Source organism: Azolla caroliniana, unplaced genomic scaffold (genome assembly GCF_043228905.1).
Source record: "Azolla caroliniana isolate FFs.n. ecotype wild unplaced genomic scaffold, voAzoCaro1.0.p SCAF_18, whole genome shotgun sequence".
NCBI classification, from domain to species: Eukaryota; Viridiplantae; Streptophyta; class Polypodiopsida; order Salviniales; family Salviniaceae; genus Azolla; species Azolla caroliniana.
The window spans coordinates 4926350-4940046 of record NW_028230453.1 but is presented as its reverse complement, the minus strand read 5'-3'; the positions used below and the strand labels follow the sequence as shown (position 1 = coordinate 4940046).

The 13697-nt window shown below is 35.9% G+C and overlaps 1 protein-coding gene across 1 annotated transcript; it reads right to left on the bottom strand.

Annotated features, from left to right (window-relative positions):
• Nucleotides 1-754: 754 nt before the first annotated feature.
• LOC147852190 (sterol 3-beta-glucosyltransferase UGT80A2-like) lies at nucleotides 755-8727 on the bottom strand. The gene is made up of 14 exons (XM_087333940.1): nucleotides 8058-8727; nucleotides 6448-6635; nucleotides 5891-6139; nucleotides 5648-5759; nucleotides 5173-5340; nucleotides 4308-4371; nucleotides 4152-4209; nucleotides 3891-4068; nucleotides 3671-3801; nucleotides 3457-3559; nucleotides 2542-2618; nucleotides 1644-1691; nucleotides 1372-1521; nucleotides 755-1008 (listed from the first exon to the last, which is right to left on the bottom strand). The coding sequence occupies exons 1-14, from the start codon at nucleotides 8566-8568 to the stop codon at nucleotides 817-819; spliced, it is 2229 nt and encodes a 742-aa protein (XP_087190066.1). The 5' UTR covers nucleotides 8569-8727; the 3' UTR covers nucleotides 755-816.
• Between the last annotated feature and the right edge of the window lie 4970 nt (nucleotides 8728-13697).

The window sequence follows — 13697 nt, the reverse complement described above, 5'->3', positions numbered from 1 at the left end:
TCCTCTACTATAGCCACTCTTCACTAGTGGTATACTAGAATACAACACCAGAATCTTTCATACATAAGTTGGGAAGAATTCTAGTTGGACTGACTAGTAATCAAGTTTGTTTCCATTCATTAGGCTTGTCAGTAGAATAGTCATTTAGTTTGCTTCCATTAACAAGTCTCATTAGTAATAATAAACAAGTATGTTTTCATTCATTAGCCTTGTAAGTAGGATACTTATTTAGATTGTTCTCATTAATAAGCCTTATTAGTTTGCTAGCTATTTAATCAAGAGCACCAAGTATATGTGAATTTTAAACAAACAAGTTTGTTTTCATTCATTTGCCTTGTGAATAGGATAGAGTTATTTATTTTGCTATCATTAATAATAAGTCTCACCGGTGACTAACTAATATAGAATTTTGTTTTCATTCATTACCCTGGTAAGTAGGATACTTATTTAGATTGTTCTAACTTCTTGTTAACAAGTCTCTTTGGCAGTTAGCTACTTAATCAAGAGTTAAAGTGCTTTCTAATACATAAGCTATAATAAAAATATTAAATAAAAATATGTTCGAATGAACTGTATCCATTTTCCTTACATAAACAGCACCATATTATCTGCATCTGGCACCATATTAAAGAAATTGAAGAACAATCTCTTAAACTCCGTATACACAACAAACTCTTGAGAAAATTTAATCAACACCAATGGCAGAGACACAAGTATTAAATCCCCACTCTGACATAACAAATGCTTGCCACCATCAGATAAATCACATATAATTGCATAAAGAATGGCAAAGTGCCAACCATACACGGCTTTGACTTATGCTAGTTGTGTACCAAAGCATGAGAAGATTCGAAGCTCTGTTACACGTTCTATAAGTGTTTTTGAAGTGACAGGATCATATTTCTGTGGCATCTCTCGCGGTAAATGCCTATGGAATGCATTTACAGCACCAGATACCCCATCTTCATGCTCCATTGCCTTCGCCAACTCAACTGCCCTTTGTTTCACCTGGCCAACACATCCACATGGTTCACATTTTAGTTCGATATTCTACCACAGGATAATCTTTAATTCTTTTCAAATTTCTATGTCATTTTAGTTCGAATATTCTGCAACTAGAAATCCATTTAACACTTCTGGAATCTTGTAATGAATCAAGCTTCCTTGTATAATTTTAGTTCTGCTAGATATCCATTCACTAATCTCAAGTCTTGCCATGTATCAAGATTCCTCAAACTGTTTTAGTTCTATACTCTTTATTACAAACCCATTAACCCATTAAGTTTTGCTTTTACCAATGTGGCGTAGGAACTTTTTCTGTAAGCATAAGATATCAATTTTAATTTGAATTCTCGTGTACAGAGAGCATACATCTGGATTCTTCATGTAATTTATGGCATCAATAAGCTTATCGAGAGTGAACTGCCCCACAGGGATAGGGGTTGGCCCTAAACCCTTGGCATGTACTCTATCACCCCAAAATGGCTGATCTCCAAAGAAAGGAACAATGGTAGTTGGGCACTGGAAATTATCAAACATAGAAAACTGGCTCAGATATTTGGAAAAGGAAACCACAAGAAACTCCGGAACATATTTTCATCATCTAAGTATTCCGTGGAATTAGTCATATCATAGATACATACCGCTGCTTTCAATCCAGCTGCTGTAGTACCTGCTCCTCCATGATGAACCTGGCATCAATCAATACACAGGCCATTTTGAATCACAGTACAATTGCCAGACTAAATCAGTTAGCATGTACTGCACTTTCACCAATGTAAACAAGCATTATAGGTGACTCAATCTGTCACAAATGTAAAACTGTTGGGTAACACGCCCCGGAATATTTCCACATACTATTCATCCCACGAATTAATGGATAAAATGGCAAGTTAGTTTATGAAATGAGAAAATGAATTATAAATAGGTGCAATCAAGAGAGATTTATAATTAAATAGGGATGGTACTAGTACAGATTTTCTAATTAGAATAGTTGTTCGAAATCATGTTAAATGATCAGCAGCACGCTTCAACTTTTTATTGGTAACATGCTAAAATTTTGAAAATATTCTGCCCTACAAAAAGCATCTATGTCTGCTAAATAATATTGTTATCTACAAAAAATTTAAATTCTTTTTCTTTCAAGGATGATTATTATCATTGCAAGATTATGATCGGTTTCTTTCCATGTAGTTTCCATTACACTGCAAATTGTGCAGTTACCGCCATGCCTAATCAATACAGAATTTACCTTGTAACAACATAACACAACTCTTAATTTGCCAAATGTTTATAAAATTCAATTGAAACTTAATCTTAGCCTACAAACATAAACCTACAAAATGTTTTCCAAATGCTTATAAAACTCAACAGAAACCTTTTTGAAACATATTTACAATTGAAACTCTGGCTCAGTGTCTCAATCTTCAACAGATCAAGAACCTAAATTTTGGCAGTATATAGAGGAAATCCCTCCTAGTTCTTTTATTACATATCTTATTTATCTAGAAACAATATTGAGTAAATGGAGGGATTTCTTACCACTGCAGCACATTGAGGAAACAACCAGTCATGAGGACAATTCTCCAAAAGATATATAGAGTCGCACGGGGTTTTCACTGAAGTAAACAATGGATGAATATTAAGAGCAAAAAGATTATGAGAATTTGACCAGGTAAGCTATAATTTCAAATTTCTAACCTTTGGTTTACTATATACACATAATACCAGTGGCCTCCATTTATCAGATAACCAGAAACATTAATTAATTAAGAATATGAATATTCAGCCTCACATATGAGTGGATAGGGAATTCTGTCGTGATCCATGATGAAATATTTCAACTTTTCTAGGTGGCCATTATCCATCCAGAGGCCTAAAACACTTGGACTGTCAGTTTCTTCACTGCCCAAGCATGTTACATATTATACTTGCACATAGAAAAGGTCCACATAAAAACTGAGGTCCTGACAGTGAACTCTGTGGTAATCCATGATGAAATATTCCAAATTTCAACTTTTCTAGCTGGCCATTATCCATCCAGCAGCCTAAAACACTGACTGTCAGTTTCTTCATTGCCCGAGCATGTTACAAATTATAATTGCACATAGAAAAGGTCCGCATAAAAACTGAGGTCCTGACGTTCTTGAATCTCAACACTGATAGGTCAGTTTACCTGAATTGCTTTTTAATGCACCTTTTCATAACTTTCGCGTCTTAATAACCATTAATATCTCTGTTGCATTAATGATATTTTATTTTCAGTTCTATTGTAACATAGAAAAGGAAATCTTATAGAATCAGCATTGATGTTTTGCCCTTGCAAATTAGCCTTTTTACTCTGAAAACAAACTGGGGACTGAATCTTCCAGACTTAGGATTGAGAATATTTATTAAGTAGCTCAAGCGGCAAGTAAACATATGATCTTCCAAAGCCTGTAATGTTATGAGACTTACATCTTCCAATTCCACCCCAACCTTTGTCAATAATTCCCCTCTGAGAGGTTTCTGATAAAGCTTGAACAATAATCTCTGTCATGCCTTCAGGATTTTCGACAGGCTGTACAAGAAAAGGATTGCCAAATGAGAGCTTTATAGGGTTTTGTACAAAGAATGCACCAAACCATACAAATAATAGGTAAACATTCCAAACTGGGAGTTAAAACAATACCAAACTTCCAAATCCAACATAAATTGGGGGAGGTCCAGCAGCTAAAAAGGTCACAAGTGATTCTGGCGGTTTATAATCTTGGGAAAGGTTCAAGAAACAGAATCCCACCACATCAATTTGGGGTCCCCAGTCTGATTTTTGCAACAAAAGTACGTGAATATCAATAAAAGTATGCATAAATAATCATAGCAAATGCTTTTCATGATTAAAAATGTTTGACCTTTCGGTTTTGGTACTAAGTGAGGGCTCCAAATATACCCAGTGGGTAGCTTTGAGATGGATATTTGAGATCCACTTAGATATGTGATCGGCCGAAGTTTCAATTTCTTCTTCCGGAATTCATTAATCATATCTCTTATTCCCCACCATATGAATGCATCCACGACTTGATAGGAAAGCTGCAGCAGAAAATGCATCTGGGGTGATTCTAAATAGAATAACAATTCCCTCTCATTTGTAAATGGATGAAAATTATCCTAACTCTGTTCGCAGCTGCGTGGTGTACAAGGGCCAGAGGATGGGGAAACTCACTTGTTGGCCTGAACAGTGAAAAGAAACACCAAAAATTATTCAAAAACTGTAACAACTGCATAAATAGAGAAAAATCTCAGAAAACACACATTGAATGTAAGCTTACGTCCATGGCATGGTGAAGAAGATATGCACAGGGACTCTCAAAGCTTCTGCAACATGTACGTGTCCTGTATATATATATACATATCAAGCCCAGATTCTAAACTAGTGGCAGTAATTTAGCAATCGTATCTACTTAAAATCAACTTGCATTGTCACTTTATTTCTAGTAATGATCAAACCTCAGTAATAAATGAAACAAGCCTACAACACAGGAAGCATGAAATCTAAGTCATAAGTGGAGAGATAAGAGGACTGCTAATTATATACAATACAAGACACTTAGTATACAGGGAAAACATTTCATGTCGTCTAAAGTAATAAAAACATTTACTAAGCAAATCTCGTTCATATTTCAAGCATTAGAAAAGATAAGTGCGGTATCTTATTGATGAAGGTGACCTAGTACTTTAGGGACTAATATGCAATTGTGTACAAATACTGAATGTAAGGACAGATAGATAACATCATCCAGCAGATGGCAGAGACGTATTTTTAGAAAGCAGACAGATGTACCCCTACAGATACATCTATCCATAGTCCAGAGCTAGGTTGCAAAGACAAATTGGGATGATGACAATCCACTCATAATCTCAAATTAAAACAATCTTGCAGATACATCTAAAGAAACTCCTGAGCAAACACATTGATTGGTAAGGTATCAAAGCCAGGAGCGGGGTAAGACTGCGAAAGGATTGAAGGAAAACTCTCCTAAGACAATCTTAAATTCTAGATTACATCAGTTACATAATAATGCATTACAAACAAATAGTGTGGTGACTACAATGCCGAAGTACTGAGGGATATAGCTCTATATCGTATAATAGCATAATCAATCAGTAACAAATTGCAGCAGTTAGAGACTTTACCATAGGTTGGAGGATTAGCAATTATAGCCTGAGCTCTGAAAGGGACACCATTCTTATGTGGCTCTATACATGCAGCCAGTAGAGAATTGATAATCGCTTTCAGCTCTTTCCGCTGGGTTCGAATCTCTGATGGACCTGACGGCAGAACTCCTTTATTTTTTACCATATCTGTATGAAGAAAGTAGAATCCAATTCATGCAATAATCCAAGGTAACCTGACTTAACACCAAACAATCAGGCCTGCAGATACCTAGCCTGAGATTTTCCGTTAACAGTAGAATCCAAGGTAGTGACAATTTCTATGGAAAAGATAAGGCCGTTGAGTTTCCAGAAACTCACTAGATAATTTTGAATTTGCACATTATGTGTTATAAAGGGGGTATTCTTGTTACATTATAGAGATTTAGAAGTATTCTCATCATACCCAATAAGTTATAGGTATTCTATTTTTCCCTAATTTCTATGCAGCACTTACATCCTGCAAGTACTTTGGGATCTCCGCCCAAGGGGTAAAATTCTAGGCCTGCCCTCAGCACAAAATCTTCAAAATTGGAATGAGTCGCTAACCTCACCCGGTGTCCATATTCCTGTGACATCAGAAAGTAAAATTCAACAAAAAAGATAGCATACTATATTGCATACACAGGACAATACCATAAAGATACGTATTATATAGTGCTAGTTCAAAACAGTAGCTTTACACAGAAGAATCACAAACCTGCAAATGTTTCCCAATTGCTACAAATGGTTGAACATCTCCTCTAGTTCCCACAATAAGCATTGCAATTTGCAACGGTGGAATGGTTCTCTCCTCATCACCTTCATCCACAACAGATGCGACCTCTTCGACCTCTGGAGAATCAACTTCTGGACCAAACAAGTCACGCCCAACTCGGGCACTCCCATGCACATCAAACACTACTGTGCCATTTGGGTTCACAGTTGCTAACCTCTTCATGAGCTTTTTCTGTCCCAAACAAAAGTAGCAACATAAAATGATATGATCAGGGACTACTTATTCCCTTCAAACCTAAAGTATTCCATCAAAACATTTTGAAAGATGATTTCTAAAATTAATTGTTCAGTTGGCATTCTCTATGTGTACTGTTTCTAGTTTTTAGAACCAATAGAAGTGAAGCGAAAGACCATGAACTTCATCAGAAATATGGAAAAACTAAGGTTGAAATAAAATGAATTAAGCATTTCTGACTTGAACATAGGTTAAGGTTTCAAGTAAAACTCATAATACTAGGAAGGATCTGTTGAGAAGTATACCTGCTTCTTCTTTGATAGTTTTCCTCGTGGAGTACGCACATTTTCTCTCTCTTGACCACTGTTTGACCTCATGAGTCCATCATTCTTGCCAGTGCCATCTCCGTCGTTTATGCAACATCTTGGGAGAGTTTGAGAACGATGCAAACCTTCATAATGCAAGAGATTGTGATACATCTTCTCATTCTGAACTTTTGTACAGTTTCACATTAAGCAAAACAATTTCTCAGCATTCTCATTCTGAAATCTTGCATATTTTCACACTAGGCAAAACAATGTGATTGGCAACATAATAATGTCTCAAATTGTCAAATACAATAATAAGATAGCATCACAATCATATTTAAGCTAGTGTATATAATACATACAGCAGAATTAAGCTAGTTACAGTGGTGTGAGTATAGAAAGAGCAAGAAACTACTAAATAGATAATTGACAAGACAGAATCTCTACCAGGAAGAAGGGACCAATAATCAATACAAGGTTTGAGCTTTTTTTTCATCGACTGCATAGATATGAAATCCAGATGGAGAGTCTAAAGTCCACGTTTGCCAGCATTCCAAGTTTTAAAAGTGACAAGTACATTCATAATTCCATGCTATGTTAAATTCTTCTCCAGAAAATAAGACTAAATTGCATTGCACGCATAAACACATTAAAACTCCCAAAGCTCACTAGAATGATTAGTTATGTTAAGCTAAATTCCTTCTATTAGCTATCTAGTGTAAAGATCACACTCAATTTCAAAAATAAAAAAATTCAATAAAATCATTTTTATTTCTTAATTTAATCTTTTTTCAAAAAAGGAAAAGCCCTTGTTGTCTTATTGGATCAGTCATTCCCACACCAAAAACGCACTTTTTTCCTTGTTGATCTGGTTGAATCTCATTAAAAGAACAGTTGTGTCTCATTAAAAGTTGAAACCTTTCTCTTATGCAAGGGATTTCAGGTCCAAAGTTCTTTACATGCATGAAGGCGCAAAAACAAGAGTTTGTGCCACGTTAAATACTTATTTACATGAGTCAAGGCGAATTCTCACTGAAACTGTTGGTTTTGCCATGCTGCTCAGTTATGCTCAATATCCATATTCCTTTGCATGAATGAAGTTTTACAACTACCATTTCTTAGTTAATCAAGTTGACATAGCAAGCATGCATTCTGATAGAGCATTTCTTTCAAGCTATTCATTCACATCATTAAATTCATTTGCAGACATATAGAAAGTGCAAACCAAACTACAACTTAATTGCATGAATTTATTTTAAACGAATGCAATCTAGAAGGCATATAGACACTGTTAAAGCATTCACATCACAGTTTTTGAATGTAAATGCACAAACAATGACAGAGAATTCAGTGATCATACATTTAGAAAACAACAATGAATAATTTAATTAAAGTTAAGTGGCATGCATTCACAGAAAACAATTAGTAACTGAATGTGCATGCATTCACCAATAATGAACAACTTAATTCACATTCACTGCTGAGATTTCCCGGTGTTGCTATGGTGGATTTCATGAGTAGCACTTGTTTGGATGTGCTTATTTATTCTCTCTCTCTCTCTCTCTCTCTCTCTCTCTCTCTCTCTGGAGAATGATAAAGGGAACTACCAGATGAAACAGTTGCACAGCTTGACTGCATCGAATCAGTGACATTTGCTACACTCGAGGAAACAGGAGAAGACAACATTTCGTTACCCAGACTGGTCTGCCCAGCCGGAGAAATAGATAAGGTGCATTCTACTACTGGCTCGTTATCATATTTGTTGCTATAGTTTATGTTCTCACGTGGCATGGTAGCGGAGTCTCTGACTGGATACCTGTGTAAATCATTTTGTCGATTGGTTTCTTGAAATTCGGAAGCAACAACGTGATTCACTGTTGGAATTCCTCCTAGATTGCCCTCACCTATCCCTTCTCTTTCAGAGAACAGGTCTAGATTAGTTTCAGATCCGAGGTTTCTTCCTGCATGTTTCCCTTTTCCACCCATCAAGGTATCACTGCATCTAATCCTCTCGATCGAGCATGCTGTGTGGGCTTCCGTAGATGGCCAATTGCCAGCAGTTGAGGAAGATGATGTCGAGGAAGAGGCATTTTCTTCCTCGAGATTTTCCATGCCCATATAAACTTGGTACAAGTGAAGTACCAAACCAGATATGCCTTCTTTAAGGTGAGATCTGATATCTGGCAGACCTGGCTTTCATGATCAAACGATTAGAAACTTGACAAGACGTCATTGTAATATACCTTTCTTTGATTAATCTCTGATTTTCTTTGATGCCTGTGTTGCAAAAAAAATAAAAAGGAAACTTCTGTAAGAGTAAGGTCGGATAAGTTAACATTCACCCTTTCATGATAATCAGTAGAAACACGTTCTTGTAATATAAAAGAGATTTCTTCCATGATCAAATCCTATGGAAACTTAATAAGTTATCAGGCCTCAATATGTACCTTGCTTGAACAGAAGATGACTGTGGACAGGCTTTCTTTCCGTGTTAATATTCTATTAATACAATCGTTTCTTTCTGCGAAAAAGAGATGCAGCAGAGTACCTCAAAATGTATAATGCTAGCAAAGGAAAAGGAGAGAGAGAGAGAGAAAAAAAAAATCAAGCAAAATACAAACAGATACAAGACTTATGATTATAACAGATATAGCTGATTATACCTCTACATTAAGAGAGCATAGATGATCATCTATGGCTTCTTTTTCTTCGATTCTTGAGCTGCCAAAAATAAAAAGGGAGAGGAAGTTCTTCAGAAAAATATTCGCAAAGCGTAGAACTTAAAAGACCAGGGTGATGGTGATAGTTGCCACGGAAAATATATATTTATATATATAAAAGTATCGAGCTTTTCATAGACAAAAGAGATAGCATGGATAAGCAAGCACACTACCTTTGTATTCAGATCGTTTCTCTCTGCGCATAGAAACACAGACAGAGAGAGAGAGAGAGAGAGAGAGAGACAAAGAAAACAGCAGCGATGAAGAGGCAGAAGAAATAAATAGAAAGAGGGAGGGGGGAGGGAAGTGTGTCTGTGGATAGCAACGATCCAGATGACAAGAAGCTCTAGCTCTGTAAAAGAAGAAGAAGAAGAAGAAGAAGAAGAAGAAGATCAGTGAGAAGTTGAAGAGGAAAGGAGAGATCAGTACGCCATGGCCAGCTGTGGTTCCAACAGATGAGGAGGAAGAAGAGGAGGAGGAGGAGGAGAAGATCATCAAGCAAATGAATCTCCTTTCTGTCTCTCTCTCTCTCTCTCTCTCTCTCTCTCTCTCTCTCTTTCTTTTTCTCTGTCTGTCTGTGAGAGAGGGAGATACACAGGGAGACGACGTGCAGAGAGAGGTAGGGAGTTAGGGTTAGGGTTAGGGTTAGGGTTAGGGTTAGGGTTTTTCGGAACGAGGCACACGGACAGACAGACAGACAGACGCACAGACAGAGAGAGAGGGGATGGTGCCACGTGGCGGAAGTGGGGACGCGTGTGAGCCGCCTCCAACTCAAAACAATTTACAGGAAATAATAATAATAATAAATATAAAAAAGCAATAATAATATAATGCCTGATTTTTCTTCTTCTTCTTCCTTTTTTTAAATAGACTTTTATGAAAGAAATGCCAATTTTTAATTTAGTTTCTAAATTTGGTTACTGCGTTTATTATATATAATTGTCTGGATTTTGAAAAAACATCTGGACTCTTTATTAAAAAAAAGGACAATTTTTTAAATGTTTTTTTGTTTTTTTTTTGAACGGAAACGGAAAAAACTAATGTAGAAAACTTTAAAATGTAATAATTGAAAATATCTGTTGGAAACTAATCCAGAAAGCTAAAATGCAATAAATAAAGAGTTTTTCCCAAAACATTTAATTTAAAAAAAAACAGTTTTTTTTATTATTCCGCGCCTCCTTCGTTCACGTCGCCGTTTTTCGATTATTCCAAGTTCCAACGATTCCCTTTTCTTTCTATTTTCTTTTTTCTTTTTTCTCTATTTTTTCTTTTTTCTCTATTTTTTCTTTTTTCTTTTTTCTTTTTTCTTTTTTCTTTTTTCTTTTTTCTTTTTTCTTTTTTCTTTTTTCTTTTTTCTTTTTTCTTTTTTCCTTTTTCTTTTTCCCCGGTATGTAATATGCGCCATCTTTGGCACTCGTATTATTATTATTTCCTGAAATACCCTTTCAACGTTGTAGGCTAGGGTAGGGGCCTAGGCCTATGTATGCATGTACATATATATTACCAGCTTTGCCTCGTACTATTATTATTTCCTGAAATACCCTCATTCCAACGTTGTCGGCTAGGCCTAGGGACTACCTCAACCTCATCACATACATACATACATACATACTTCCTTAGAAAGAAGGATTCTCGAGGGGGGAGAAATGAGTCTCATTGTCTTGACTTCTTTTGGAGGTCAACCCATCCCAATATAGTGGAGTTTCATGATGGGATTTGTGGCCTATTTCAAAGCATTTTGGGGACCCCCCCCACCCTCTCTTGCTACCTTTTTTTCATGAAAATACAACTTAGCCTCTCAAGCCTGGATTCATTGTCAATATATGTATATATATTACTTTCACATTAACGAATCATGTCGATATACATATGTATATATTACTTTCACATTAACAAATCACACATATTTGGTACAATAGAATAATAACACTCATGCCTCCTAACCTACACACAATGCCAATGTATTGAAAGTGATGGCCTCATGCTCTCCAACTAGTTTGACACAACCATGTCGACTATGGGATGACTCCCCCCTTCGATTTACTCCTCTGCCTCTCTCTTTGCACTCTTGTGTTCCTTGCATTTTTCAAATTTGAACTTCGTTACAAGATCATCACTATCTTTGACAAAACCACAGTCGATTCTTAGCACTATGAATTTGTTCTTCAATATGAGTACATTGTGCTATTTGTCAACAATTCCCCCAAAGGAACATACATATTTGAGCTACAAACATACATTTTTTAGAGGTTGATTGATCTAGTTATCGTCTGATACTTCAAATATAAGCATGATTGCACCCCTCCCCTAGCACCATGGGGTGTATCTATGAATCCATTCAACCCAATGCACACCCAATCTTAACTCCTTCTATCATGTATGTTGGAACTCTCACATTGTTCTTTTCTTTACTTTTCATGACCCACACAAGACCATATACAACCCATCCACGAGGATGTATTATCATTCATGATCATCCACCAACCCATTCATGACGTACCCATGAAAGAAATACTTAAAATCATGAAATATTCAATGAAAGCGAAAAACAAATGAAACAAATAAACCAATCTAATAATAATTCTCATTTTTTATAATAGATGGAAGGGGGGCTTGTGTCCATTCCAAAAAGATTTTCAAGTTCTTTTTAGGATGGCTTCCGAGGGTTGTGTTCCTCCAACAAATAAAGGCATTGTTTAAAAGCATCAAGTTGTTTAGTTTGTTTACTTTGGTGATGAATTTGTTTTATAGGGTGCTTAAGTTTGTGTGCCAACTCTTTTTTGTTTTTTGTTTCTTTTCATTATAATGGGCCAATCTTCGGTCAAGAATACTCCACATAAAACAACTAAATAAAAAAAAGATTATCCTTTTTTCTTTTAGAGTATTTGTTACTTCGCTTACCGAGTTTACGAGTTGCTTGAGTCTTCAAGGTATTGAGAGTGCTTTGTCAGTTCAAATACGAGTGCATAATTGTTGACAAACATGCTAAAAGGGTTGTAGGGTTGTTGGAATAGAGTGCATATACTACTCTCCGCTCTTCCTCCTTAAGACGAGTTCACCCCGTGTATGAGGATCGCAAGGTTACGCTTCTTTTAAGCCACATTTTCATATCATGGTTGAGAATGTCTAGCCAGTTATGAGCACCATGTGATCAAAACAAATCAAGGGAATATGTATGGAAAGTGGTTAAACCAAAGGTACATGTGTTGTGCCAGTTGACTTATGTTGCATATGTTGGTTTATTGATTTGAATGACAAGTATTGTGTCTAGATCGAGTGTTAATGCTAATGATATTGAAAATTGATGAATATTTATGTTTAATTTAGTGGGTTTAAGTTAATAGCGTTTCAAGGATGGGGGATTATTTTAATAGCATGCTAGTTACAAGTTTCTTTATTATCGGTACAAGTGACCATATTTGTTAATGTAATGGTATGTCCATGATATATGTCATGGTCTTTGATGAGAATCTTCATGCAAGAGACTCTTTAACAATGGGGTAAGAAATGCATGCCTTATAAATGTTCATGGGTATGTAATGGATGGTCATAGATGGGTCATGATTCATGAATCTATCATGCATGGATAGGTCATGAATTGGTCATGGATAGAAAACCAACCAACAATTAGAAGCTCGCCAACATACAAAATATAATTGTCTCCAAAATTAAGGTCACCAACCACTTGCTTGCCAAATGAATATACTCGTTTATACTTCAAGGCATGTGCTCATAACGGATTATTTGCTTGTGATAGCAATGAACAAAATAAGAATCATGGGAATAATAATCGATAACAACACGTTAAGTGGAGTGGCAAATGGCCTTCCTCGAGACTTTTCATATACAAATTGATACATGGTTGAACCCGAGAGTCGTGTCAACATTGAGAGCATGGGACATCAATGCATCAAGTAACCTAAGCAAAGAAAAACTTTACCTGATTGCCTTTCAATGCATCAAACAAGGCAAATACATTTCGCACATTGCTATGATGCTTTGGTTATATTAGAATATGCGTAGAGTATTTTGGCAATGAATGATGAATATGATTGATTTCGTCACACAATCTATTTAAATCATCCCACAAACACAATGACACGTCATATATTAATAATTGGTTACTCTTAATGTGTTATAACTACAATTACAACTATTATAGTCATGGACTAATCACCAATGCTTGTGGAATACATGTATATGTACACACTAGTTAATATTTGTTGGAAGACTAGATATAGAGTTTTTTTTAATGTTGTTGTCGTGTGGGTTTGAGCGTATTCATGGAAAACCAATAAATGACCATTTGACTAACTTATTAGTTTGATTGGGTATAAAGAATGAAGCAATCGACTTCTTTGTCAAGGGCATAGTTTTTACCACCACTTTAATTATTGAATAAATGATTCAGTTTTCATCATACTCACACACATGCACATCGCATCCACGATCATCTCAAAGAGAGGCATATTTCTGGTATTTTCGAAATAATTATAATAATGATGTCATACTTTTTTCGTCTCTATT